The 27,144-nt window shown below is 45.7% G+C and overlaps 1 protein-coding gene across 1 annotated transcript in view; it reads left to right on the top strand.

Annotated features, from left to right (window-relative positions):
* The window catches only part of EVC2 (EvC ciliary complex subunit 2), a gene marked incomplete at both ends in the record, with an annotated part of 138,142 nt that overhangs the window by 95,168 nt on the left and 15,830 nt on the right, over nucleotides 1-27,144 (top strand). Inside the window, 3 exons of the mRNA XM_079696542.1 lie at nucleotides 3,416-3,538; nucleotides 19,423-19,650; nucleotides 25,065-25,282. Coding sequence (XP_079552668.1) covers nucleotides 3,416-3,538; nucleotides 19,423-19,650; nucleotides 25,065-25,282 — 569 coding nt within the window. The remainder of the gene's footprint in view (nucleotides 1-3,415; nucleotides 3,539-19,422; nucleotides 19,651-25,064; nucleotides 25,283-27,144) is intronic.

The following is a 27,144-nucleotide window of genomic DNA, read 5'->3' on the forward strand; positions in this document are numbered from 1 at the left end:
GTTCTGCAGTGGACACACTGGTACCTGGACTTTACAGTGTCCACCAATGGCCCTGAGTCTCTGCCACTCACGGCTCACAGTGTGCCCCTCTCCTGAGCATTCCCCTCAGCGATGGGAGCCACCTGCCCTGAAAGGTGACTCTTCCTCCTGCCCCCGCCTTGGCCACAGCCAGTGACCCACTCAGAGTACTTCTGTAAGTGACACAAAGAAGATGCTCAGCTCAGGTGGCAAAGGGCATCTCTCACCCTGGGCCTCGTCGGGTGATGATTGACAGATGCCTGTGGTGAGCACGTGTTATGTGCCACAGACGAGGCAACTCTTGGGTGCAGGGTTTACTCTGGAGCCCCTTATGGACCAGTCAAGGCCAGACCCTACCTGAGACCTCCACCATGCGTGGCCCTTCCCCCTCCTGTCCTGGTTCCCTCACCCCCTATGCCTTGCTCAGAGGTCCTCTCTCAGGAAACTGCGTGCACCCCAGTCCCTGTCTCTGGCTCTGCCTCTGGGGAATCCCACCTGAGACAAGGCCTCTGAACTTGCTGTTTTCTTTGCCAAGAACCTCACAGGGCCAGCTCTTTATGGTCTCTTCACATCTCAATTCAAACGTCACCTGCACAGAGGTCTTCCCTGAGCACTATCCAAGATCACCACTTGCCCAGGCATCCTTTATCACATGCTGCGTTCCCGCTTCTTCAGAGAATTGATTGCTATCTGCAATGTCCTGGTTTCTTGACTTACTCACGGTCTGTGCTCCCACTGCCCACAAGCTCCCTGTTTGTAGTTCCCATTCACCACTCCATCCCAGCACCTAGAAGGTGCCTGGTGCATAATAGGTGTGCAATAAATTTTATTGACTGAACCAACCAACCACCGGATGTGGGCGGAATGCGGGGACTTCCCTGGAGTTGATATTATGTTGAGATTGAAAACATTTCGAATCACTTACACTTCCAGTAGTTCATCTGTGGTTCATAGCAGGGCCAGGAGGTAGATAGTTTGTCCCCATTCTACAGATGAAAGCACCAGCCAGCAGAGGAAAAGTGGTTGACCGACGTAGGAGGAAGTAGAAGGACTCATCTTGGAGCTGGTGCTTTCTGACTTTAAACCTACTGCTTCTCCTTGAGGAGAAAACAAAATTCAGGCACATCCTTGGTGCTCTCTGCCCAGCTATAACTTCCACCATGATCTCAAGGCCCCCTGTGGCCTGACCCCTGACCAGTCACATGCTGGTAAACTGACTCTGGGGGTTCAGAGTTCCTGATTTGTAGCATTTGCCTATTTCCCTGGTGTAAATACTCCTTCCAAGGCCAATACCGACTTGACATCACTGTGCGTGGGGCTGGGAGGGAGGCACACGATCTGCCCCACCCCCTCCCCACTCTGGCTTCCCCCCATTCCAGTGCCAGTCCTTGCTCTGGGCTTCAGGGTCTTACCCATCAGCCTAGCTCTGTTCCTAAGAGGGGTTGACCCCCAATTTCCTCTTTTTGGTATTATCACCATTAGATCAGGAGATTAAAAACTATAGTTCACTCATGGGATTAGCTGAGCCCAGGCCGAGTTTTTAAAGACATTGGGTGCAGGAGTCAGGAAGCTCACCATCTAGTTCTTAGGGCTCCCATGATGTGGCTGAGGCCACCAATTCTGTTCTGGCCTCAGTCTCCTCCTCTGTCAAATGGGGGTCTCTGAACTCAGTGAATTGCTGTGTACGTGCTTGCTTCCTCTGAGTGCGCTGGGGCAGGCCCTGAGGACATGGGGGTCTTCTCTTGCATTATCACCATGGCCATAGGAGCCGGGTCAGAGTCTGGTGGGCAGGCCTGAGTCCAGGTCTAGAGCAGGCTCTGGGAGATCACGACAGTGAAAGAGTGGAGGAAGGGTGGGTGTGTGAGTTGGGAAGGGAGGAGGACTGGCCCTCATGGGGAGTGACCACCAGCCACGTATTGCACCGAGCATCTTACATGTGGTGTGTGTTGTGTTGATCATGCTACATTATGCTGTACTGCATGGTGTTTTGTTTTGCTATGTTATATCATGTCTTATTGTTATATTCTCATTTATGCTACATTCTGTTATAGCATGTTGTTATGTTCTATCATGTTGTGTTACAGTATGCTGTATTGTTATATTTTTCTGTTTATTATGTTAGATTATGTTACATTTATGTTCCACTGTGTTATGTTCTTGCAGTAATCCTATGAGGTAGGTATTATTAGCTCCATTTTACAGGTCTGGAAACTGAGGCTCAGAGAGTGTAGCATCTGCTACACTCATTCATTCATTCATTCATTTGCTGAATATCATTTTACTGAGCACCCACAACCTCTCCTCTTTTTTAATTATTTATTTTATTTCCTTTCTTTCTTTTTTTTTTCTCTGGCTGTGTTGGGTCTTCGTTATGGAAGCACGGGCTTCTCTTTGTGGCGTGCGGGCTCCGAGCAGGCTCCAGAGCGCATGCGTGGGCTCTGTAGTTTTTGCAGTACATGGACTCTCTCATTGAGGTGTGCGAGCTCAGTAGTTGTGTTACGCAGGCTTCGTTGCCCTGCCGCATGTGGGATCTTAGTTCCCTGACCAGGGATCGAATCTGGGTCCCCTGCGTTGGAAGGCAGAGTTTTTACCATTGGACCACCAGGGAAGTCACACACAACCTCTTCTTCGACCCCTCTCACCCTTGCTCTGGGCTTCAGGTCTTCAGGGTCTGGAACCTTCTATTCCCACATTTTCACACTCCTGACACCTTGTCATGCGGGGCTCAGCTGCAATGTCACTTCTTTACATTTGTGAGAAGCTGGTATGTGTGTGTACGTTGTGCAGACTCTTATTCTAGGAGGATGGTATATGTTAAAGCCCACGCATAATGCCTCCTTGAATGCATGCATACGGATGTCCTCAGCAGCCGTTCACCTCTGCAAACGTGTCCCCATCCGTCTAATGTAAGATAATATAGCCAGCATGCTCATTCCGTCTCCTTGTCTTCATGGCACTCACCAACCCTCTGAGAGTGTCTTGGTCAGTTATTTGTTTTCATGTTTACTGATTTTTTCCTCTGCTATTTTGTAAGCTTCCCAAGGACAAGGACCTCTTCCATCCTGTGCCTGCTCACAGAGGCTGACGGGTTGAGATCCCCCACTGGAGAGGAGGTGGACGCAGGTGGGGCCGCTGTCTGTCTGACTGCAAAGCTCCGGCTGTGCCCACGAGCATCCCTCTCCTCCCTTTGATGGGATTAGCTCCCAAAGTATGCCAAGACCGAAGGCCCATGAACGGAGTTCATTCCAGGAGAGTGTTCATCTCTCCTCCCCTCTCTGGCTAAGACAGCTGTGCGATGCCCAGAGCTGCAGGAGCCTCTCTGGGCTTGGGGAGACCAGGGGCTGCACGAACCTACTGGTGATCACTTTCTCGTCCATGTTTTCTCCCCTCTCTCCAGCCACAGTCCAAGGTGAGGAAGCCACGCTCCAAGAGCAAAAGCAAGACAGACCTTTTGAAGAAGTGCACTGAAGATAAAATTCAGCTCTTTGAGGAACAGGCCCCCGAAGACCTGGTTGAAAAGGTCAGTGTTCCATCTGTCGCTCCTCATAGCACATGGCAGGGCTGGCAGCTGCCCAGTTTAAGGGCACACAGAGCCCTTGGGGGCTGTGACTGTCCATCTCCACCCAGCACCTGTTTTTTTCTTTTTAACATCTTTTTTTTTTTTTTACATCTTTATTGGAGTATAATTGCTTCACAATGGTGTGTTCGTTTCTGCTTTATAACAAAGTGAATCAGTTATACGTATACATCTGTTCCCATATCTCCTCCCTCTTTCGTCTCCCTCCCTCCCACCCTCCCTATCCAACACCTCTAGGTGGTCACAAATCACTGAGCTGGTCTCCCTATGCTATGCAGCTGCTTCCCACTAGCTATCTATTTTGCATTTGGTAGTATATATAAGTCCATGCCACTCTCTCACTTCGCCCCAGCTTCCCCTTCCTCCTCCCTGCAGCACCTGGTTTTTACATTGTGTTCCTGCAGGTGGGACCCACCCCGCGCACCTGCCCCTTTTCACCTGGTCCTTCTGCCTGGAACCTTCTTCCTCCACTTCTTCCCCAGGAGGTCTCTCTCAGGTCCATTCTTCTGGCCTCATCTCTGGTGCTGCGTCCGTGGCCTGTGGTTGCCACCATCCTTGTGCCTGGCTCTGTGCTGAGGGGTTCACTTGTGCTGCTTCACTTCTGTCTCCGCATTTATCTTGCACACCCTCCTCTGTGCCCCACAAGCAACCCAGCCTCCCTCACCAGACCCCTTTTGGTACACTTTTGTTTCTGCGCATACTGCGTATGACCACGTGCTGTTTACCCTTGTCTTTCCCTCTTCCTGGATTTACCTTCCCACCTCTTTTTACCTGAAGAAGTGGACTTTGTCCTCATCTGTCCTAAGGCACAGCCTCTGTCCTCAGGTGCCCCCTCTTCCAAGAAGCCTTCCCGGAACACCCAGTTCTCCCACTTACCCCTCCCCCTGCCAACTTCCCTTCCCGTCCTAGCATATCTCACGCTGTTCCTTCATTCCACTGGGATGCTGAGGAGGCAGCAATGTCCCAGGCATCGTGTTCACGACCGCTGGGGTGGTCCCAGCTCTCAGAGACTCACATTCTAGACAAAGAGCACTTAAAATGATAGATCATGGTCAGTGCCAATAAAGAAATGAATAAGATGGTGTGATAGTGATGGGATGAGGGGATGGCGAGGGGGAAGTGGGATCCACTGTAGGTGGGAGAGTCAGGTGAGGTCTCTCTGAGGAGGTGACATGTAAGGGTCGACACCGTGTTGTCACTGCCGGGGGCCCGCTGCCTTCCCCAGCAAAGGGCAGACTCCCAGAGGACTGTGTCAGTGAGTGGATGTACAGACCATATTCTAGAGCTGCTGTTTTTGTTCCTATCTTCTGTCCCTCAGGTCCTTTACTTAGTTATTTTAATTTTTTTTTTTGATGTAAGTGTATTTCTCAGAACACAAATGCTTAATCCAGCAAAGAGCCATAGAACCTGCTCCAGGCAAGGTCATGGCTCCTTCCAGGTGTGTACAGGTTGTTGATGTCTTAAGGGACACAAGAAGTAGCACCCTATTCCCACTTGTGTTCTATATAAAATTGAGACACAAGACAAAGACTAAGGCAGGTACAGGTGGAAATATCATCTGTCTTACTGTTAAAGGCTAATTCAGAAGATAGAAATTAGTATGAGAGCCAGTTGGGTTTGCTAAACATCCCAGAGTTAAACAGACTCAGTCACACAATCACAGGTGTCCCTGGGGGGGTCCTGGCAGCAGCCTTCCTGGAGGAGCAGAAGTGGGGCTCCCAGAGCAGAGCTGAGCCAAGCCTGCCCGGGTGGCCTGAGCCATGGCCAAGGACACAATGCAGGTCCAGGGGAGCCCAGAGAGTCTGCAGCCCCGTGAAAAGCCTGCTCTGCTGGGGTGCTGGGTCTCCCGAGGGGATGGGGGAACAGACCCGGGGTGGAGGGTCTCAAGTGCCTGTCTGGGAAGATGGGCTGAGTCTCACCAGCGCTGTAGAAGGAGGAGAGGGACAGGATGAAGGATGGGTTGAGAAGGTCCCGAAGTTTCCTGAGCCAAACTCAGCAGCCCACCCACCATGAGTTCACCTGACCGCACATGCTTCCCCCATTCTAGCCTGTCTCTCTTTCATTCCATTATGGGCTTTACCCCTCCCGACTTCCTTAAGAGGTAGGAACGGTCCATATCCCTATTTTACAGATGTGGAAACTGAGTCTCCACAGTGAGTTCATCCAGGTTTCTGCAGCCAGGCGGTGGTGGATCCAGCACTTCAAACTAAAGCTCTATCTCTTCTTCGTCTTTGACAGGGAATATTCTCACGGAACATGGTTATTTCCCACAATTGTGTAATGTTGGATGAACGTGCCTTGGCTCCCACATCTGTAAAATCAGGATTAAGACAATGATAACCCACTAGTCACTGGATTTGTGAGGAACAAATGGATTGGAAGGTGCTTTTTAACTTTGGAGTAGGCTCCAGTGCCCATTTCCCCAATAATGGAGCAACTCATAGGCTACCTAATCCCGGCCTCATGGAGAAAGGCAGCCAAGAGTCATTTGTCAGCTGTGACCTTTTCATGACAGGCCATCTTCACAAATGGCTATCTAATTGTGGCAAGTGCCAATAAAATAGTCACTCCCCAGTCAGCGGCTTTGATTTTCCTCCCGAAATCGGTCGACTGCATCTCTTAGCATCCGAGCGGCAATTATTCAGTTTTTTTTTTTTTTTTTTTTTGCGGTACATGGGCCTCTCACTGTTGTGGCCTCTCCCGTTGCAGAGCACAGGCTCCGGATGCGCAGGCTCAGCGGCCATGGCTCACGGGCCCAGCCGCTCCGCGGCATGTGGGATCTTCCCGGACCGGGGCACGAACCCGTGTCCCCTGCATCGGCAGGTGGACTCTCAACCACTGCGCCACCTGGGAAGCCCCAGATTTTTTATTTGCAGAGTAATTACACAGAAATGACAGCCCTTGGGGGGCATGCCAGCAGCTGAGAGTTGTTTGATTGTGCTTCAGGACTGGGAATCCCTTCCAAGCTCATGTAGCTCTCAAGATGGAGCAGGGACCTAATGGCCACTGCCCCAAGACCCATTGTTAAGCCCCTGCTTGGCTGGCAGCATACTGTCCCCAAAGGGACTGTGGCTTCACAGCTGGGGTTGCAGAGCATGCTGGAAGCACCTGCCAGGTGCCCCCTTTCTTTACTAGAATCTGCATCAGATATCCCTGCAACCCTCAGCCCCAGGTTGATATGTCCCTGGTCTGGACTCTGCCATCCGGAGAGGTTGAGAGAATTGCCCAAGGTCACGCCATCAGTGAGTGGTTGAGCTGGGGCTCCCCCAAGGCACGTCTGCTTCCATCACCCATGCCCTTTCCATCATGGTGCTGGGTCCACAGTGACAGCGAGAAGGCTTCAGCCTCCCAGCAGGGCTGTTTGGTCCTCTTCCCCCTGTCCCCTCCCTTTCTTCCACCTTTTTCCTTTTCCTTGCCCTTCTTAGCTTTCCCCTTTCTCTCATTCTCCTTTACTTCCTCCTTTAGAACATTTTGTAGCCTGTTCTCTGGGCCGGGCACTGTTGCAGGATCCTGCACTTGAGATGTTCGCGGTTTTAGATGAGCAGCCAGTTTGTGCATCGACCGTTTACAAGTTTGCCTCCTGCTTTCACATAGAAGCCACCTGACTATGCTGAGCTCTGCCTTGAATGAGTGGTATGTGACTCATTCAGAAAGACTTGTACGACTGATTCAGGGAGGAAAAGAGAGACAGGCAGAGGCATGAAAGTGGACTTCCTGCCTGCCCACCTTTTCTGTCCAGCTGATGGGTTATCAGCTCTGGTCAGAGGCAGACATCCTAAGTGGCTGGTGTGCACCTGTGACACTCCACAGACATCCCAGTCCTTCTGATGGGCTCATTACAAATGCACAGATGCATTATTTTCAACCTGGAGGACTCTGGAGGGCATGTACATTTTAGAATAAGTTAATCAAGTTCCAAGATAAATTTCTGTTGGATTGAACTAAAATTACAGGTTAATTTGAGAATTGTCTTCCCCTCCAAAAAGGTGGAATGTTTCTTATTTTATGTGGATCTTCTTTTAGGATCTTTAATAGATTTTATATTTGTTTCCATTAAGTAGGGTGAACATCCATCTCGTTATGCTTGGGACAGTCCCAGTCTCCCCTGTCATCCCCATGTCCCTTCCCGTTAGCTCTTCCTTTTACTCTCAACTTGGGCGATAAATCATAGGGTCACCTTATGCATAAGGTATACATATACATAAGGTCTTGTGTATTCTTTTTGATGATTCCTAGATACATTATAGGTTTAGTTGCAATTGTGAGTTATTACCTATTTTCAATTATGTTTTCGGCTTATTTGATACTGATGTAAAGAAATGTTACTAATTTTTATAAGTCTTTCCAGACTCCCTTATTCTATCTCTGGAGCCAGACTGCTGGGTCCAAGTCCCTATCTCTGTCACTTTATAGCCTTGTGACCTTGAGCAAGTTACTTAACCACTCTATGCCCTAGCATACTCATCTTTCAAGTGTGGATGCTATAGGTACACCTACCTCTTAAGATCGCTGTGAGAATGTGTCTGTTGATTCTGTTGATTTTTTGCATTTGGTCATAATGTCTACAAATAATCACAGCTTCGTAGCCTCCTTTCTGATCCTTACACCTCATTTCTTTTTCTTATCAGTGTTTCAATGTCCTTGTCTACTTATTCCATCACCTCTCTCATTTCCATTGGTTGATTTTTCCCTGGATTATGGATATTTTCCTGCTTCTTTGCATGCATGGTAATTTTTGATTGGATGGTAGGCATTGTAGATTTTACATGTTGGGTACTGGATTTTGTATTTTCTTTAATAGTGAAGTTTTGACATGTAGGTATGTTATTTTGGATTAATTTTATCCTTTCAAGGCTTGCTTTTAAGCTTTGTTAGGTTGGGTCAAGAGCTGCCTTTAGTCGAGGACTAATGTATCCCCGCTGCTGAGGCAACACACTTCTGAGGACTCTACCTGATACTTTGTGTGTTGTGGGGTCTTTTCACTCTGGGTAGTGGGAACACAAACTCTTCCCAGCTCTGTGTGAGCTCCAGCAATGGTTCTGCCTATTTTTTCTGGTGGTTCTTTCCCTGGCCTGACATCGGTTTGTTATTTGGGTTTTTTTCAAGCATGCACAGTATTCAGCCAAAGCCTTGAGGACACTCCTGAAAATCTCTGGATCTGTCTGTCTCTCTGTCTCTCTGTCTCTCTCTCTCTGTCTCTGTCTCTCTCTGTCTCTCTCTCTCTGTCTCTGTTTCTCTTTCTCTCTCTCTGTCTCTGTCTCTCTCTGTCTCTCTCTCAGCAGCTCCCTCCTCTTTAGGACTCTGCCCCACAAATGCTAGGCACAGGGGCCTCCCAAACTCTGCTTTTGTTTTCTGAAAGTACTGAGCCTGCTGGTCTTTCCCTGGGTTCCCCAACACATCCTTTTGTGTACTAGGAACTGCATTCAGGCTGTAAGCTGGGGCAACCGTGGGGCTCGCCTTGTATATTTCCTTTCTCTCAAGTATCCCAGTTCTGTGCTGCCTGTTGTCCAGTGTCTGAAAACCATTGCATCTTGTGATTTGTCTAGTTTTCTAGCTGTGGGAAAGCAAATCTGGTTACAGAGTAAATTTATTCCCTGTTCCTGTATCATGGCCAGAAGCAGAACTTTCTAACCTATCCTTTTTTGATTGGTTTTTACTTCTAACAGATCCTTAAAAAGAAAAAAAAAACTATCCTTCTGTTATTGATTTCTACGTTTAGTATGTTTTAGATAGAGAACAAAGTGTATATGATAATAAGTCTTTGGAATTTATTGAGGCTTACCTTGTGGCTTTATTTGTCCTCAAAAAGGCTGAGTATTTTCTGTTAGCTATGGAGAAAGGAGCACTAGAGGCAGGGAGGACCCAGGTCATGAGAGTCCTGACAGCTACACTGAGAAGCTCAGACCTTTTGAGGAAAAATTGACAAGATTTAGGCACTTCGTAGAGAGTATTTCACAGGATATATTCATTAGTAGTTCTAGAAGTCAGTCTCTGTTGGCCAGTCCTCTCCTGACCTCTGCTCTCGTTGGTTCTAGGGATTGGGGGGCCGTGTCTTAGTCTGACCTGTTCTTTTCCTTCTACTTGTCAGTGTGAGATGGAGGTTAAGGTTGCAATCCCAGCCCCTGTCAAGAGCTGGATTGGTTTCTGGGGACTGAGGGGCCCTGAGGCCAGACACTTCAGCAAGGATAAGGTTCCAGTCTCTTGATGCCCACCTCTGTGTTCTGTTAGCAGAATTTTAATTGATGGATCCAGAAATGAAGGCAATATTTCAGTTCATCTTTGGTGCATTCTCTTGCTGGTTTTGCACAAAGTATATATAAATTTCTCATAAATTTTCTCTAGGAACATTTAAATATAAATGAAAGTGACATGACCATATTTTCTGCTCACGCACAATCTCTGGTACTGTTTTAATGATGTTGCTCTCCATCTGGGTGGTGTGTCTACCACATAACCATTCACCCATCTATTATTCATTCACTATTTCCAGGTTTCACGATATGCCATGCTTGCATACTTCATTAACAACCCCTCCATCAGGAGTGGAACTCTTGCACTGCAATCAACCATGCATCCTAGTGTGTTTCTGAAGCAGCCTCGGCAATTATGCAGAGGTGGCTGGCGCTTCTGTCAGGAACAGCTCTTCACACACCTGTCATTTCAGAAGTGACTAGAGCTTAAGCATGAGAATAATGTGCTCATTTTCAGATGACCTGACAAGAGAGAAAACTGATGGTACAGGTCTTTATAAAGCTTAGAAAAAAAGGCATATTGGAAGGGAATGCATTTTATGAAGAGGCGAGAAAATCCATTCATCCATCTACCAAGACTGGGAAAGCCTCCAGATGGTTCTCTTCATGTCTACTCTTGCCCCTGTTTTATCCCTTGAGGCAGACTCTGTCAGAGTCATCTCCCTGAAACACCATTTTAAGGAAAGTTTCTTTCTTTTTTTAAATTTTTATCTTATATTGGAGCATAGTTGATTAACAATGTTGTGTTTCAGGTGTACAGCAAAGTGATTCAGTTATACATATACATATCTATTCTTTTTCGAATTCTTTTCCCATTTAGGTTATTACAGAATATTGAGCAGAGTTCCTAAGGGAAGCTTCATAGTTTCCCACTGCTCCCAAACAAAACCCAGATTCCTGAGCACAACATTCAAGGCCTTACGAACAGTCTAATCTTTTATTCTACTTCTACTTTTCACATACCAAAATGTTGCCATGGTTATCTTTGGATAGTTTGAATGTAGTAACATTCTTCTATATTGTCCATTCTAAAATTTACTTTTCATCTGTATCAAACTTACACATGTATGCACTCTTTTAAAGAGTCATGTAACTCTGCAAGTTTTGTGCTGAAGAAAAAAGCACCCCTTGCAGCCACACACATACACATTTTCAAATCCCCAGAGGTAACAACTTTTAAGTTTTTTAGTTTTATCTTTTGGTGTTTACCTCCATATATTTAGTCTTCCCATTTCTTGATTTCTCTATTTTGGGTATTATCTATTCACTTTTCTTTATAGAAGGTAAGATTTAGCTGTCTTTTTCAACCTGCAACACATAAGCCCTTCCTGTCCTCCCCCACATTCCATATAGTTAGATCCGTATTTAAGGTTTCTATTATGATTATTTAAAAGTTTTTCACATCTGAGCCATATAAAAACAGATTTATTTTTATTCCTCTGTAACTTTTTGTTTCTTCTGGAGTTATTATTGTCCTTTGGTTTCTTTTTTGGTTACTTTTTTATGTAGTTATCACTAATTCAATCACTTCTTGATGGATGGCCAAATATCCTATCAGGTCTATCACACAAGTCATGTCTTCTACTAATTCCGTTTTCTTGAGGACATCTGTCTCTGTACCTCTGGAGAGATGTGCTCCAATCTGGACGTTGCCCTCGATACCTTATGTATAGCTGCCATCTTGAAGTCATGCTACAAATTCACTTCACCCCTTTCTTTCCCGATATGTTCCTTATTTTAATGAAATATAGCCTGTGTTAGTTTCCTAGGAGAGGACACATGGGAGATTTAATATTTCAAAGCTTGGCGAGACTGAAGCTGTTTTATTCTGCTCCTGTATTTGATGAATAGTTTGACCAATCTTGGAATTCTGGGAAATTTCCTTGAAGAGTTTTTTTTATAAATTTATTTATTTTATTTTTGGCTACGTTGCGTCTTCGTTGCTGCACGCAGGCTTTTCTCTGGTTGCGGCAAGTGGGGGCTGCTCTTCGTTGTGGTGCGCAGGCTTCTCATTGTGGTGGCTTCTCTTGTTGGGACCACAGGCTCTAGGTGCGCAGGCTTCAGTAGTTGTGGCACACGGGCTCAGTAGTTGTGGCTCGTGGGCTCTAGAGCGCAGGTTCAGTAGTTGTACGCATGGGCTTAGTTGCTCTGCGGCATGTGGAATCTTCTGGGACCAGGGCTCAAACCCGTGTCTCCTGCATTGGCAGGCAGATTCTTAACCACTGAGCCACCAGGGAAGCCCTCCTTGAATAATTTTGATGATTAACTTCCTATCTTTAATCTGTCTTTCTAGATCTCTAATTATTTAGATGTCAGACCTCTTGTCTATTTTTCTTTTTTACTGTTTTCCTTCTCTTTTTATCTTTTGCTTTACATTCTGGGGAATATCTTAAGTTTTATCTTCCGAACTTTTGAGTTTTTCACTTATATTTTTAATTTCTAATTTTTCTCTCTGAATGCTCTCTACGAAATAACATTGTCTTTTTGTTTTAAGGCTACTATAACTCTTGTATCTCTCTGAGAACATTAATTTAAGTTTTTCAAAAAAATTCCTGCATATTTATTATTACCTCTACGTTCATTAGAGGCTTTCCCAGGTATGTGGCCATCCTTGGTGGTCTGCTCATATTTAAGAGTGGAGTACTTGGGCTTCCCTGGTGGCACAGTGGTTGAGAGTCCACCTGCCAATGCAGGGGATACGGGTTTGTGCCCTGGTCTGGGAAGATCCCACATGTCACGAAGCAGCTAGGCCCGTGAGCCATGGCCACTGAGCCTGCGCGTCCGGAGCCTGTGCTCCGCAATGGGAGAGACCACAACAGTGAGAGGCCCGCGTACTACAAAAAAAAAAAAAAAAAAAGAGTGGAGTACTTAAAAGCTACTTGTAGGCTCTGAGCTGTAAGTAGGGCTTGCAGACTGTGACCTTCACTCTGGTGTGACTGGGCTGGACCACTCACTTGGGGAATTCCCAATGTGTGTAACTTTAGAGCTTTCTTGAAATCTGGTCAGAGTGCCCAGAGAAGACCAGTCTCCTGCCTAAATGGTAAAGGCCTTGCTGCCCATATGTCAGGAGCCAAATGAGGGAAGAGAACTGAGATTTTAGTCGTCAGTATGTAGAGTTTTACTTGAGTCCTTCTGCCTTAAAGAGAGCAGTAGATGCATGTTATAAATCTACTGTCTTTCTCCAGGAATCTCAGTTGTTAATATTTTTCTACATTGTGCATGTTTTTTATAATTAGAAATGAAAAAACTTTTTAAAGGAGGAAAGAAAACTCTCAATATTATAAACTATTGTTTTATCTTTTTCCTGCAACCCAAAGGAGACTCTATTTAACTAATTATAGTAATGATAACCAAAATGATACTAGTGGTAAGAATATGGCAGCTACTATTTATTAGGGACTCATTAGGTACCACAGACTCTACTAGGCATTGTTCCCTGTCATTTTATTGTTTGCTTTTCATAGATAAAACTGAGACTCAGAGAGGTTAAGCAACTTGTCCAGGTCACACAGCTAGTTAGGTGGTACATTTGTACGTAGGAGATAACAGATCAGCCATAAACACAAGAAATAAAACTATACTGACTAGTTTAAGGCAGTACTCTTAATTTGTTTGATATTTTTGCACTTTAATTATCCAGATGATGGGTTGAGTGGCAATGTCTTTCCAGGCATAGAAATCAATTTTTCTATCTTAAATTTAAGCACTAATGATGTTTATTTAGCCGGGTGTTATTTCATTCAATAAACATTAACCCAACACACCTTTACTGAGTCCACTCCCCTCCTGATGCAAGATAAAGGAGAGAGTCTTAAATTTTGAACCCATCCTGCAAACCATGGTTTAAACTGACCTGCTCTTTGAGAGGGCCAGCCACTAGAATACGAGTGCATTTTTATATTTAAATAGTGTTTCATCAGCATCTCCTCCCAGCATTTGGATGTGAGATTCCTGATGTGACTCCTTTCTGACCCCTCTCTTTCTACATGGAGGGACTTTGCAAGTGGCATCCTGGCCTCTCTCCATTCCTTGCCCACTTCTCTCCAAGGAGAGTGTTACCTGATTGGCGAGATTAAAGTAGGAACTGAGCATGCTCAGTGCAACTCCCTCTTCTCTTTGGAAGCCAGCCTGCCTGCAGGAAGCCCCCATTTTCTGACTACGATGTGATGAGCTAGCGGGGAGGCCTGCTGTTTGGAGGAGTGTCCACTCATTTGCAAACACATCTGAGCCACATTCTCCAGTCTAGTTTCCATCAGTATTAAAGCTGACATTTGGTGTCTGTCTGGCTCACCCATGCATCCAGTTGTATATGTTTCCAAACTTGTGCAAGGAGGAGGGGTGTAAAGTCTTGAACTTCTTAGAATCTCAAAAATTCTCTGCTGATTGACAGGTTGATTTTATTTTGTGTTTAAAGGACATCCCAATGAATAGAAGAAGCTACTCCTTCAAAACTGCACATTCTACCAGGGAAACTAGTTAGGAAGTTGTTTGAACTTCACATTTAAAATAAGAGTGTTTAGCAGCATATTGTTTTGCAAATGAATTTTTATTAATTTAGGTAGCTTGAATATTTAGTTAAACCTGTCATTCATACCTCATAGAAATGCAAATCTGTATCTTTTCCCAGGAGTTCTTTTGAACAAGGATGAAAGCCCTCTTTAGAGGCATATTCTCATGGTGCTAGAATTAACAGATTAAGCTTTCCGAAGAAGAAAGAGGATGTTAGAGAATCTTTCTTTTGCTCATTTCAGTGTCCAAGTTGTTCTTGAAGTACATGCAAAAGACTTTACACTTATCCCACATTTTAGGAATGACTTTGCATAAGTAAAATGAGATATACCTCATGGCCACCTTACTCTGCCCTGCATCTCTGCAGGGGACTAGGCCTTACAGGGTATTTGGGTCACTACCTGTCCAGGGGTGGGGAAGATTGAAACCACATGGAGGAAATGTGAAAATATGAGCTCATGGCAGGTGTGTAATGAGGGGACCTCTCATCCATTTCTTGGTCACCTGCCTGTCACTCATGTTTTTCCTTTTTAGTAACTTTAATAGGCTTGCCAAAGCGCTTTCTGTTGCCTCCGGAGAAAGGCTACCTACCTTCCCTTGGCAGTGAGGGTCTCTGTAATGTGGTTTCTGTCTGACCTCTATGTCCTTACCTTCCACTTTTCCTTTCAGCTTTGGTCTAATTCACCCTCTCACTAACCCCATAGGGACCCCATACACTCCTGCCTCAGTGCCTTTGGTTGTGCTGTTCCCTCTTCCTTAATGCCTGGGTCCTTCAATATCCAGTTCAAATGCTGATATCTTCACAACCTTCCCTGACCCCTCCCCCTCTTCCATTCTCTAAAATATCATAGTGCTATATATGGACCTCCTCTATGGCACCAACCATGTTCTACCTTTAATAATAAAATTAATACTAACAATAAACAACAACATCTAGCCATCATTCAACACTTCAGTGTGTCAGGCACTGTTACAGTCAATTGAAAGTAGTAGATTATTTATTTATTTATTTATTTTATTTCAAGTATTTGTTTTGGGGTTTTTTTTTGGTTCTTTTTTTTTAACAGCTTTATTGGAGTATAATTGCTTTACAATGGTGTGTCAGTTTCTGCTTTATAACAGAGTGAATCAGTTATACATATACATATGTCCCCATATCTCCTCCCTCTTGCATCTCCTTCCCTCCCACCCTCCCTATCCCACCCCTCTAGGTGGTCACAAAGCACCGAGCTGACCTCCCTGTGCTATGCGGCTGCTTCCCACTATCTATTTTACATTTGGTAGTGTATATGTGTCCATGCCACTCTCTAACTTTGTCCTTGCTTACCCTTCCCCCTCCCCATATCCTCAAGTCCATTCTCTAGTAGGTCTGAGTCTTTATTCCTGTCTTGCCCCTAGGTTCTTCATGACCTTTTTTTTTTTTTTTTTAGTTTCCATGTATATGTATTAGCATACGGTTTTTTTTTTTCTCTTTCTGACTTACTTCACTCTGTATGACAGACTGTAGGTCCATCCACCTCACTACAAATAACTCAATTTCGTTTCTTTTTATGGCTGAGTAATATTCCATTGTATATATATGCCACATCTTCTCTATCCATTCATCTGTTGATGGACACTTGCTTCCATGTCCTGGCTATTGTAAATAGAGCTGCAATGAACATTTTGGTACATGACTCTTTGTTTGTTTGTTTGTTTTTTTTTGTGGTACGCGGGCCTCTCACTGCTGTGGCCTCTCCTGTTGCGGAGCACAGGCTCCGGACGTGCAGGCTCAGCGGCCATGGCTCACGGGCCCAGCTGCTCCGCGGCATGTGGGATCCTCCCAGACCGGGGCACAAACCCGTATCCCCTGCATCAGCAGGTGGACTCCCAACCACTGCGCACCAGGGAAGCCCCACATGACTCTTTTTGAATTATAGTTTTCTCAAAGTAGTAGATTATTTAATAATCAAAATAACCTTACTAGGGACTTATTTTGCTTCTGGCCATAACGGAATTGAAGCATCAAATTATCCCCTCACCTAAAACAAAACAAAACAAAAACAACGAACAAAATGTATGAAATGTTTTTTTTAAAACACTGGACAACAGTCAAAAGTGATCCCTGAGAAACAGGGAACAAATGAGTTGAGCCCTGTGACTGTCCTGGGTATGACCTTGAAAGACCTTCCAGGCCATGGCACAGGGGAAGGAAACCAGGCAGAACCTGGTGCACTCCTCCAGTGAAGAAGACAAAGCTAGGAATTCAGAGAAGCTAAGTCATGTGCATGACTAAATAAACATAACACCCAGCTAAATAAACATCATTAGTGCTTAAATTTAAGATAGAAAAATTGATTTCTATGCCTGGAAAGACATTGCCACCCACCCCATCATCTAGATAATTAAAGTGCAAAAATCTCAAACAAATTTAGAGTACTGGCTCTGGAGCCTATGCCTTTCACCATGGTGCCTACTTCCCTCCTCAATTCTGAGCAGGATTAGATACATGTCTAGTGACACACCTGTCCCCATTCCCTGGGTGTGTCACACATTCCTTTATATTATACATATTTGGTGCTCATTAAATTTTTTTGGGTGAATGAACAAAGGTGTAAATATATTTTCTGTTTGTGAACTTACTGTGAAAAAAAATAACTGTGGGAAAAAAGTTTGCTGGAAGACTGTTAGGATCTGTAAAGCACTTCAGAGACTCAGTTTCCAAGTGTCCCCATGAGGAAGTAATCTGACACCACTCTTGGGGCCTCATTCTTACAGGGCATCGCCCAGTCTTACAAGGACATTGGACCACCTCTACGAGCTGTGCAGGCTCCTCCATACAAGCTGAGTACGGCTACTGGCCCTCGAAGAAAGCCTACCTAGAAGGCGCAGGCCAGTGATTCGTAATTACCATGGAAACAGATCACCGGACTGTCACAAGTGGCTGTCACCTGGTGCTCCAAACTAGGGAAAGACTGGGGTCTGGTAGCCTCCTTCTGTTAACAAGACTTCATGTTTCCTTTCAAGCAGGGAAATGAAGAGTCTTCTTCCAGAGAAGCTGTTTTCATGCCGTAGTTCTGTGTGTTATTGCCTCTGATCCCTGTTGCTAGTGGGCTGCTTTGTGACCCAGATATGCAGGTCCCCACAGCGTGTCTTTGAAGAGCTAGTTTCACTTGTTGTCTTTCCTTCTCCATGGCCTGTGGTAAGCACCACCTCTCCAAGAAGCCTTTGCAGGTCCCCCAGCAGAGTTTTCTTTTCCAGCCAATAATACCCAAAGTGGGCTATTTGCTTCTTTGGGGCACTTTTTCCCTCCTTCCTGCAGCAGAGTTTTTCCTGAAGGACAGATCACACAGGTGAAATCTGAGCTCTTTAAACTGGGATTTGCTTTCCTCTGAAGGACACACAATGGGCACAGGAAAATTGCACAGCCATGGGAGAACCCAGGCCACCATCTTCTGCCAGCCTCTATGCCATGTAAATATTTTCCCTTGTGCCAGCTACTTTAAAACCTCTGAATATAAGCATACGACTCTTAAAAATAGGTTACGTAGCAGGAAACAAAATTCCACAAGCTTTTTATTTTCCTTTTTTTTTTTATTGTGGTAAAATACATGTAACATGAAATGTACCACCTTAACCATTTTTTCAGTATCCAGTTCAGTGGCATTAAGTACATTCACGTTGTATACAGCTGTCACCACCATCCATCTCCAGAACTTTTAATCTTCCCAAACTGACACTCTGTCCCCATGAAGCACTAACTCCCACCCCCTCCTCTCCCCAGCCCTTGGCAACCACCATCCTACTTTCTGACTCTATGAATTTGACTACTCAAGGAAACTCATATAAGTGGAATCATACGGGATTTGTCCTTTCGTGACTGGTTGATTTCACTCAGCATAATGTCATCCATGTTGTAGCATGTGCTAGAATTTCCTTCCTTTTATGGCTGCATAATATTCCACTGTATAGATAGACCCCATTTTGTTTATCTGTACATCTGTTGAGGGGTCCTTGGGTTGCTTTGACTTTGGCTATTGTGAATATATTCCACAAACCTTTAAAGATGAAATGAAAGGCTTCATCGAGATATGATGCTTGTGTAGGTTACTTTTGGGGTTGTACTTTAGCTTCCTGTGCAGGGGAGAAGGGTGCACACTTACAGGGACCTGCCTTTAGGGGCTCGGGTGGTGAAATCAGAGAAGCAGTAGACTGTGTTGTTCCCTGTAGCAAGTTTCCTAGAGAAAGTGTAAGAGGTAGTGATAGCAGAGAAAAAATGTAGAGAAGCTGGAATGAACTACTTAGTTGAGTGAATGAGTATAGTGGATGGATTCTCTCATCTAGAGGCTGCTGGGCCCCTCGGGTGTTGGGCCCTCCCCTGGCAGAGCTCTGTCCTGGTGGGGTAAACAGTGTGGTGCCAGCTGGGGAGAGGAGCTTGAGAGACAAACACAGAGAAGAGGGCGACAGATGTGCAGAGTGAGGATGCTTCAAAATGGCTCCTTGGGAACCAGAGACGCAAAGGACAAGTAGGAGATTTTCAGGAGGACAAAGATGCGGGATGTTTGAATCATAGCGAAGAGCTCGGATGATAGACACAAAGAGCATGGTGTGCAGGGCCCTGAACTGTAATAGAAGTAATGGAAGTCCCACGTAGGTGGGTGGAGGTGGCAGAACAGACCAGACCTTTCCAGCTGTACCTTAGCTGGGATCAGGGAGGGAGGGCCTCAGGGGCTGTGTTAGGAAGACTGAATATTCATCCTTTAAGATGGGGAGGCTTGAAGGATTTTGCCCTGGAGAGCAACACAGTTCGATTTACCTCCGAGAGTGATAAATGTGGAATGAACAGCTGGACTCTGAAAGCCCCGCAGCATCTTTATAAGCAGAGAGGCCCTTGTTGTCTTAAACTGCACACTGAGATTCCAGCGCTGCTGCCTTGTAACTACTTGAGACCTTCCTCAGAATCCCGAACCGACGACTGGCTGCCTGCCTGCACAAATATAACTATACCGTGCTTTTGTAAGCCGCATGCTCTGTCCTCCACCGTCCCTCCACTTACCGCTCTCTGGTTCTCTGGCTGGCCCCTCCCAGGTCCGAGGAGAGTTGCTTCGCGAGAGGGTACAGCAGCTGGAGGCCCAGGAGGGACGCTTTGCCGAGTCCCTCGTCTCCCTGCAGTTCCAGAAGGCGGCCAGGATGGCCAAGACCCTGTGGGCGTACACTGCCCTCCTGACCATCCAGGACCTGCTCCTGGAGGAGCTGAGTGCATCAGAGACCCTGACCAAGTCAGCCTGCACGCAGATCCTGGAGTCGCACAGCCCGGTGAGTGACAGACCTGGGAAGGAAGGCGCGGGGGCCGCACCACATACCTTGGTGTTTCGTTCTTGTGGCCACCTCCACTTCTCCCACCATTAGGTGGGTGGTCCACTGTCCTGTGTTCACTGCAGCGTCCTGGAGAGGGTTGAGTGAGGAAACTTACATGGGAGCATGGTGCACCCTTACAGCCCAAGGCTGCTCTATTTCATTGCCTCCAAGGAAGCAAACCTTTTGAATTTTAACACTTTTAAAATCTGGGAAACTGGGATGCCTCTTGCAGCCAACAGCAGGATTGTATCTTTCATACTACTATGAAAACTGGCCATGTAGCTTTCAATGAATGGCGCCTTAGATGCTATGAAATAACGGATTATTTTTTATTTTCAAAATTCTAATTATTCCTACATGCTGCATTTTTTTCAAGGCGTGAGAGGTATACTCGTAAAACAAAAGCTACTGACGTAATGGTTTTGAGGACTAATTTTAGTCCCTGTATGTATAATTTTAGAATTACATGTATTATTATATTATAATAGTTACTTATAGTGAGGAAAGGGAACTCACTTTTATCGAGTGTCTCGTGTGTGGCAGGCAAGCACTAATGAGCTGTGAAATGGGTGTACTCTGATTTAAGCATTAACAATTCATTACTTAATTGTGCGTCTTAAGATGATCATTTAAGCATGATTATTAATAAGTTGCAATTTTATGCTGCTTTGCAGTTATGCTCTTTGTCAGACATTATGCCAATTAATCATCGAACCATGCCATGAAGTCAGTACCTTTTCTGTGCTCAATTCTCAAGTAAAGAAATGAGATTCGGGCAGGTGGCAGGTCAAGTTCTTTCCGAGGTCCACAGAGCTAATGAATGACAGGAGCCAGAAATGTGTCCCTTTCTGACTTCAGACCCCTGGGTCACGTTCATGGACTATCCCGGTTGATCTTGCTAATGGGGGTTCCCGTCATTTCTTTACAGAAGTCATAAATGACATGAGACTCTGAAGAGTCCAAGCTATTTTTCCAGCAAACATAGTGCACCCTGCACTGTGACACCTGTTTGTAGGGATAGGAAAGAAGGGGAAGCTTTGTTGATATCCCAGCACAGAACATCCAAACGCTGGGTAAATAAAAATAAACATACTTTTTAATGCTTTGTGAGTTCGCAGGAGAATGAGGAAAATCCCCAGGGGCTAAGGATAGCCTGGAGAAGCTGAACTCATAGAGGGAGATAGAAGCAAATCCAGAGGCTGAAATCTAGGGGCAAAGGGTGAAACCCAGAATGCCCAGGGATAGGGGATTAATTTGAAGGACTAGGAGATGGGGCTGTGGGATGTCCTGAGGAGACAGAATGCCCAGTGAGGCAGGAGGAGAAAGCCACCTGTGGTCAAAGGAGCCACCAGGGTAACCTGTCCATCTTCAGCCCTGCTGGTGGCACGGGGTGAGGGGGGGTGGTGTGAGTCTCCTCTGAATTTGTCATCAAAGGCTTCTGCTAATGTGACAAAGGAATCCAAAAATACTTTAGCCATTCAGTCAGGAAATCTCCAAGGTGATAAATTAAATTCAAATAGGTCCAGGTGGGATGCCTGCCCTGGTGCATGGCTAAAGCTAAGGCAGATCCTCTCCAGAGGAAAATATTTTCAATCTGGGCACCTCAGGGTTTCTACAGATTAAGTTCAGCCAAATATGAGTTCTCAATTAAAATTTAAAGAGTCACTGAACACATAAAGACACAAGACAAGAGGACCTGTATATAAGAGGATGATTTCCACCTGCCTTCCTCTTTCCCTCTGCAGTCTCCTCCACACTGCAGCCAGAGGAGCCTTTCTGAAAAATAAGAATGATCAGTGACAGCCCCATTCCCAGCTCCATATTTTAATATTTACCCTCTACCCCTCCCTCCCTCAGACTCTGCGTTTTAGCCCCTGGACCTTCTTGCAGCTTCCTGAACACTTGAGACACATTCAGGCCTCCATTCCTTGGAAGGACCTCTGCCTAGAATGCTTCTGCTGCCCACCTGCAAACTCCTCTCCATATTCTAAGACAAGCCGAATGTTGCCTCCTCTGTGAAGCCATCCGTGATTCCCTTGGACAAAGTTGGTCTCTCCTAGCTCAGTACTCAAATAACTCTCCATCTCGATTCCCAGAGACGGGCTGTTACCTGTCACTGTTACTGTGTTTGAACAACTGTCTCCCACGCTAGACTGTGAGTTTCCAGAGTCTAGGGGCCATGTCTCATTCACCCCAGCATCCCTCGTGCCCAATAAAAGGCCTGGAACTGACTCTTTATCTGCTTGTGTGTCTGTCTGTCTTCATCATCATCATCATCATTTGTCCATCTGTCCAACCATCCATTCATTCATTCAACAGATGCCTACAGGATGCTTTCCAGAGACAATAGAAGTGAGAGATGGGGCCCAGAGTCAGAGAAACTTAAAATCACTCCTCTCTCGGGTTCTTGGGACTTCAGGAGATTTCCTTATGCTGTCTGCACCTGAGCTACCTTATCGATAAAATGGGACTACCTTGTGCTGTTTTGTGAAGATTAAATAAATTAATTCATGTAAAGATAGCGTGAATCAAATGTAGCACAAGGTGGGCATTCAGTATGTGTTAATTGCCATTATTATTACTAATAGTAAGATGATGCTGATTACTGTGACTCCTTCCACAAGCCAGGTGCCTGCTTCCTGCTGGGGAGAAGGATGAACAAGACAGTCCCAGGGTCCCTATCTGAGCATCTAAACTCTAGTGAACAGAGCAGGCATTAAGGAAGACTGTTCTAGAACCGAATCTTGGATTCCAGTTGTGCTAAGTGGCAGGGGTTTGGAGGAGAAGTGACCTCTGGGAGAACCTCCCATCAGCATCTTAGAACCTGCAGGATACCAGGTCCCCACCTTGTTTCCTGTTCCTAACCAGGGCTAACCTGGTCTCGGAAAACCAAAGTGTGACTCGCCAGCTCTCTGTGCTCTGCCTGTTTTGGGGACACTGGCAGGCCTGGCTTTGTCCTTTCCTTCCCCACACTGTGGGCTGGGGGCTGGCACCTCAGTGGAAGTCTGGTCCGTGACCAGGCTCCGGGCATGCTGACAGAACACGCTGCAGGAAACTCATTAGTGCTGTTGGAAATGCTGTGTTTGGTTGTTTCCAATTTGGGACGCAGCAACGAGAAAGGTGGTCATAATTGGAAATCTCAGTGTGATGGTAGCCCGCGCTCAGAGCATTCCAAAGCTTCCACGGCCCTGAAGGCACAACCCACGCACTCTCCACACTACGACTTCAGTTTACCTCTCTGGCCTTTTTCTCTTCTGCTTTGGTTTCTGAGCCTCTGGGGGACTTTGAGACCCTTCTGAGCATTTGATGCAAGCTTTGGCCCCTCTGCAGAAAGGCAGACGGTTTTGCACAAAATTTAGGAGGACCAAGGGCCACCATCTCCTGATGACACCTATCCAAGGCCTCTTACGATTAAGCCCCATCCTCACTCCACCCCACATAGAACACTGGCCAGTTGGTGAATAATAGGTTTGATGTGTCTGCATTTTACACGGCTTGGGACCTTCCTGGCTACCCTCTCTTACCCATCTAAGCAGGCTGTGGACAGTCTCTTGTACCCAGATTCTCTGACTCTGGTGGCCTCAGAATACAGATTTCTTCTGTTTGGCCAGTGAGAGACAGTATAGCCTGGGGGTTAAGGACACAAACCCTGGAGCCGGCTGGCCTGGCCCCGTATTCTGGTTCTGTCACTTAAGAATTGCATGACCTGGAAAATTACTTTGTCTCCCTGCCTCAGTTGCATCATTTGTAACAGGGAAAATAAGTATATATTCCTTACAGTTGTTATAAGGATTCAATGAGATGAATATACACAGAGCACTTAGAGTGGGTCAGGCTTGACCTGCGTACTGTCAGTGTTAGGTGTTATCCATGGTTGCTGGTCCAGCACAGCTTTTGCCATGTAGGATACGTGCTGATAACCCATGTGTTTCAGAAACAGGTAGGAGCTGCCAGGCAGCTGCTATGTGCTGCAGGTCGGGGGATGGAAATGCAGCCCTGCCCCCCAGGAGCTCACACTCTAGCAGAAAGTGGAGCATTGTCCTCATCTGCTCATGCTGCTGTATCCAAATACCATAGACTGCAGGGCTTAAATAACAGACATTTGTTTTCTCACAGTTTGGAGACTGGGAAGTCTAATATCAAAGTGCTGGCTGATTCTGTTTCTGTTGAGAAGAATCTTTCCTGGCTTGCAGATGGCTGCCTTCTCACTGTGTCCTCACATGGCAGAGAGAAGGAGCTCTGGTCTCTTCCTCGTTCTATAAGGGGACTAATCCCATCTTAGGGGCCCCATCCTTGTAACTTTATCTAAACCTAATTACCCGCAAAGGCCACACCTCCAAGCCCCATCCCACTGGGGATTAGGGATTCAGCATGTGGATTTTGAGGGACCACAAATATTCATTCAGTCTGTAACAGGAAAATACGAGGGATGGTGAGTGGACAGTTGAGGAGGGGGAGTCTGCATCTCCCAGGGGACTTAGGGAGCCAGTAGTAAGTGCCTGACAATTAGCTTTTTTGATTATAATATAAGTGCCTGACATTCAGCTTTTGATTGTCGAGGCATCCGTTTTAAAGACATCGTCTGAAAATAAACAGGTTGCCAACTAAACAACTAGATAAAAGCCAGGCTGCCCCACCCATGAAGTTCCCTTTTTTGGAAAGCTCTGGTTGACCTACATACCTGACCTCTTGAGTGACCCTGCTTTGCCCTCCCTGCACCTCAATTCCTGCTCTTATGATTTTAGCTCACCAACAAAGAGTGAACCAGTGAAACACTAGGCACCCCACCCTTGACCATCCAAAAGGCAGAGCCCCAGGGCCATGTTCTCTCTCTCTCTTTGCGACCCTGCTGTGTGACCCGGGTGTGCCAAGTACCCTCCAGGGAGTGTGAGTAATAAACCTTGTTTTTTCAAGGTCCTTGATGGTTGTTGCTGAGGTTGAGTCTTGCAATCATAAGAGCCACAAGGGCCGGTTCAACCTTGACATCAGCCCATCAGGAAGATGTCTGTGGGCACTGCCCCGGGGAGTGTGGACCTCCGGGCATCTCCAGGTAGTACCATCACAGTCCACAGGCTGAGACCAACACAAAACAGAGCCCTTTCCTGAGGAGGTTCTTCTAAACCCAGTCCTTGAAAGAAGACTCAGAGTTGGCCAGGCAAACGGGGAAAGGCCCTGCAGGTGGGTGTACAGTGTGTGCAAAGGCACGGAGGTGTGAGAGACCCAGATGCAGTCTCGTCATGCTGTTTGGCACGGCCAGATCCAGGAGGCAGCAAGAGGAGGTGATGCCAGGCTTGCAGCGCCGTGCCAAGCAGGGTGGATTTTATCCTGCGGTCCACCTGCCTTGGGCTCATCACCTGCCCCTCTGTGTTCAGGAGCTCCAGGAGCTGGAGAGGAAGTTGGAGGACCAGCTGGCACACCAGGAGGCGGCCCAGCTGCAGCGGGCCCTGGAGAGTCGGCAGCAGTGGGCAGGTGAGGGGCCTGGGCTTCTGCACGAGCTGGAGGAGGAGACAGATTCTGAAAGGCGGGTTTCGGCTGTCCTACGATGGGCCCTGAGCAAGGGTCAGAAGTTACTGGAGCATCACCAGCAGAGGTGAGCCAAGGGCCCAAGGGAAGTGTGTAGGATCAGTCCCCGCAGGCCAGGGGGGCACCTGGCCTCTCAGACTCAACGGGATAAGGCCCACCTGGGCTGTCGTGCTCCCGTCTGAGAGGTCCTCCCAGCACTCAGGCACGAGCTGCTAACTTCGTAACAGGCTTCTTCCCTGACATCTTTTTATACTTCATTTTTTAAGTCTTTTAATATTTAATTTCTATTGAATATTTAATATTGAGGTTTTACTGACGGTAATATTTTTCAGCTTTTTATTTTGAAATAATTATAGACTCACAAGAAGTTGAAAAAAATAGTGCAGAGGTTCCATGGCCCGTCACCCAGCTTCCCCCAATGGCAACATCTCACAGGATAACAACACATTATCCAGACCAGGAATTGACGTTGGCACAATGCAGTGAATACAGGCCTTACTCAGGCCTCACCATAAACATAATATTTATATCCTGCTTTTGTAAAATTATAAAACAGACAGAACCCCCGATCTTCTTTTTTGTTGTTTTTTGCATTCTTTTTTGATTAATTAGACAATTAGCCTTTGCCCATGGCATTAAGAACTGTTGAAAAAAATATTTTTTCCCTTACAGAGTCTAGGTATTTTATTTTATTTTTGAGTTATAATTAACATGCAAGGTTATATTAGTTTCAGGTGTACAACATAGTGATTCAATATTTTTATACATTATGAAATGATCACTGCAGTAAAACCAGTTACCATCCATCACCATACAAGGTTGTTACAGTATTACTGACTATATTCCCTATGTGTATATTACATCCCCATAACTTATTTATTTTATAGTTGGAAGTTTGTATCTCTTAATCCCCTTCACCTATTTTGACTTTCCTCCCACCCACCTTCCCCCCAACCCAACCCAGCAACCACCAGTTTGTTCTCTGTATCCATGAGTCTGTTTCTGTCTTGTTTGTTCGTTTGTTCTGTTTTTTACATTCCATATATATAAGTGAAACCATATGGTATTTGTTTGTCTCTGTCTGACTTATTTCACCTAGCATAATACCCTCCAGGTCTATCCATGTTGCTCCAAATGCAAGATTTCATCCTTCATCCTAATATTCCATTGTGTATATATACCACATCTTCTTTGTCCATTCATCTATGGATGGACACTTAGGTTGCTTCCATATCTTAGCTATTGTAAATAGTGTTGCAGTGAACATAGAGGTACATATATCTTCTGGAAAACATAATTTTTAACAGCTTCGTAATTTTCCATTGTGAATATAATGTTGACATGTGAAGGACAGGGTGAAAACTATATATACAGCATGATTTCATTTTCGAAAGCATACACACAAATTAACTGAAGAAAATAGGCCAAATTGTAATAGATGTGATTTCTGTGTGGTGAGATTACAGGTTATTTTAATGTATTTGATTACGCTTTTCTGTGGAAACACAACATCAAAGTGCAGTTCTGTTTTCCATTGAAATAATTGCATAAGAGACTGAATCTGTTTGATCAGAGGAAAGTGCTCAGAGATGTTGACTTTATTTAGACTTGGTTTAGGATTTTAGTAATGTATTCCATGCTTCACAGAGGAAACTGCTGATGATCAAGCTTTTGGTATGAATTGTACCTGCAGATTGGGTTTGGATTGTATTAACCAGCAGGAATGCAGGATGGATAACCCAAGATGCCAGCTTTGATTGGCTGAGGGATAGGCTGGGAGGACCTCCTTGTGGGGAAGTCAAGAAGCCTGATAGAGACCTCGTGTGATAAGGTACCACCCAGCCTCTGTGGTCAGAGTCAGGTCCATCCTTGGGAGATAGTTCTGGGCCCGCTTCAACACAAGGTCACATGGTAATTGAAGACTCCAGA

Source organism: Hyperoodon ampullatus (assembly GCF_949752795.1).
Source record: "Hyperoodon ampullatus genome assembly, chromosome: 1".
Taxonomy (NCBI): domain Eukaryota; kingdom Metazoa; phylum Chordata; class Mammalia; order Artiodactyla; family Ziphiidae; genus Hyperoodon; species Hyperoodon ampullatus.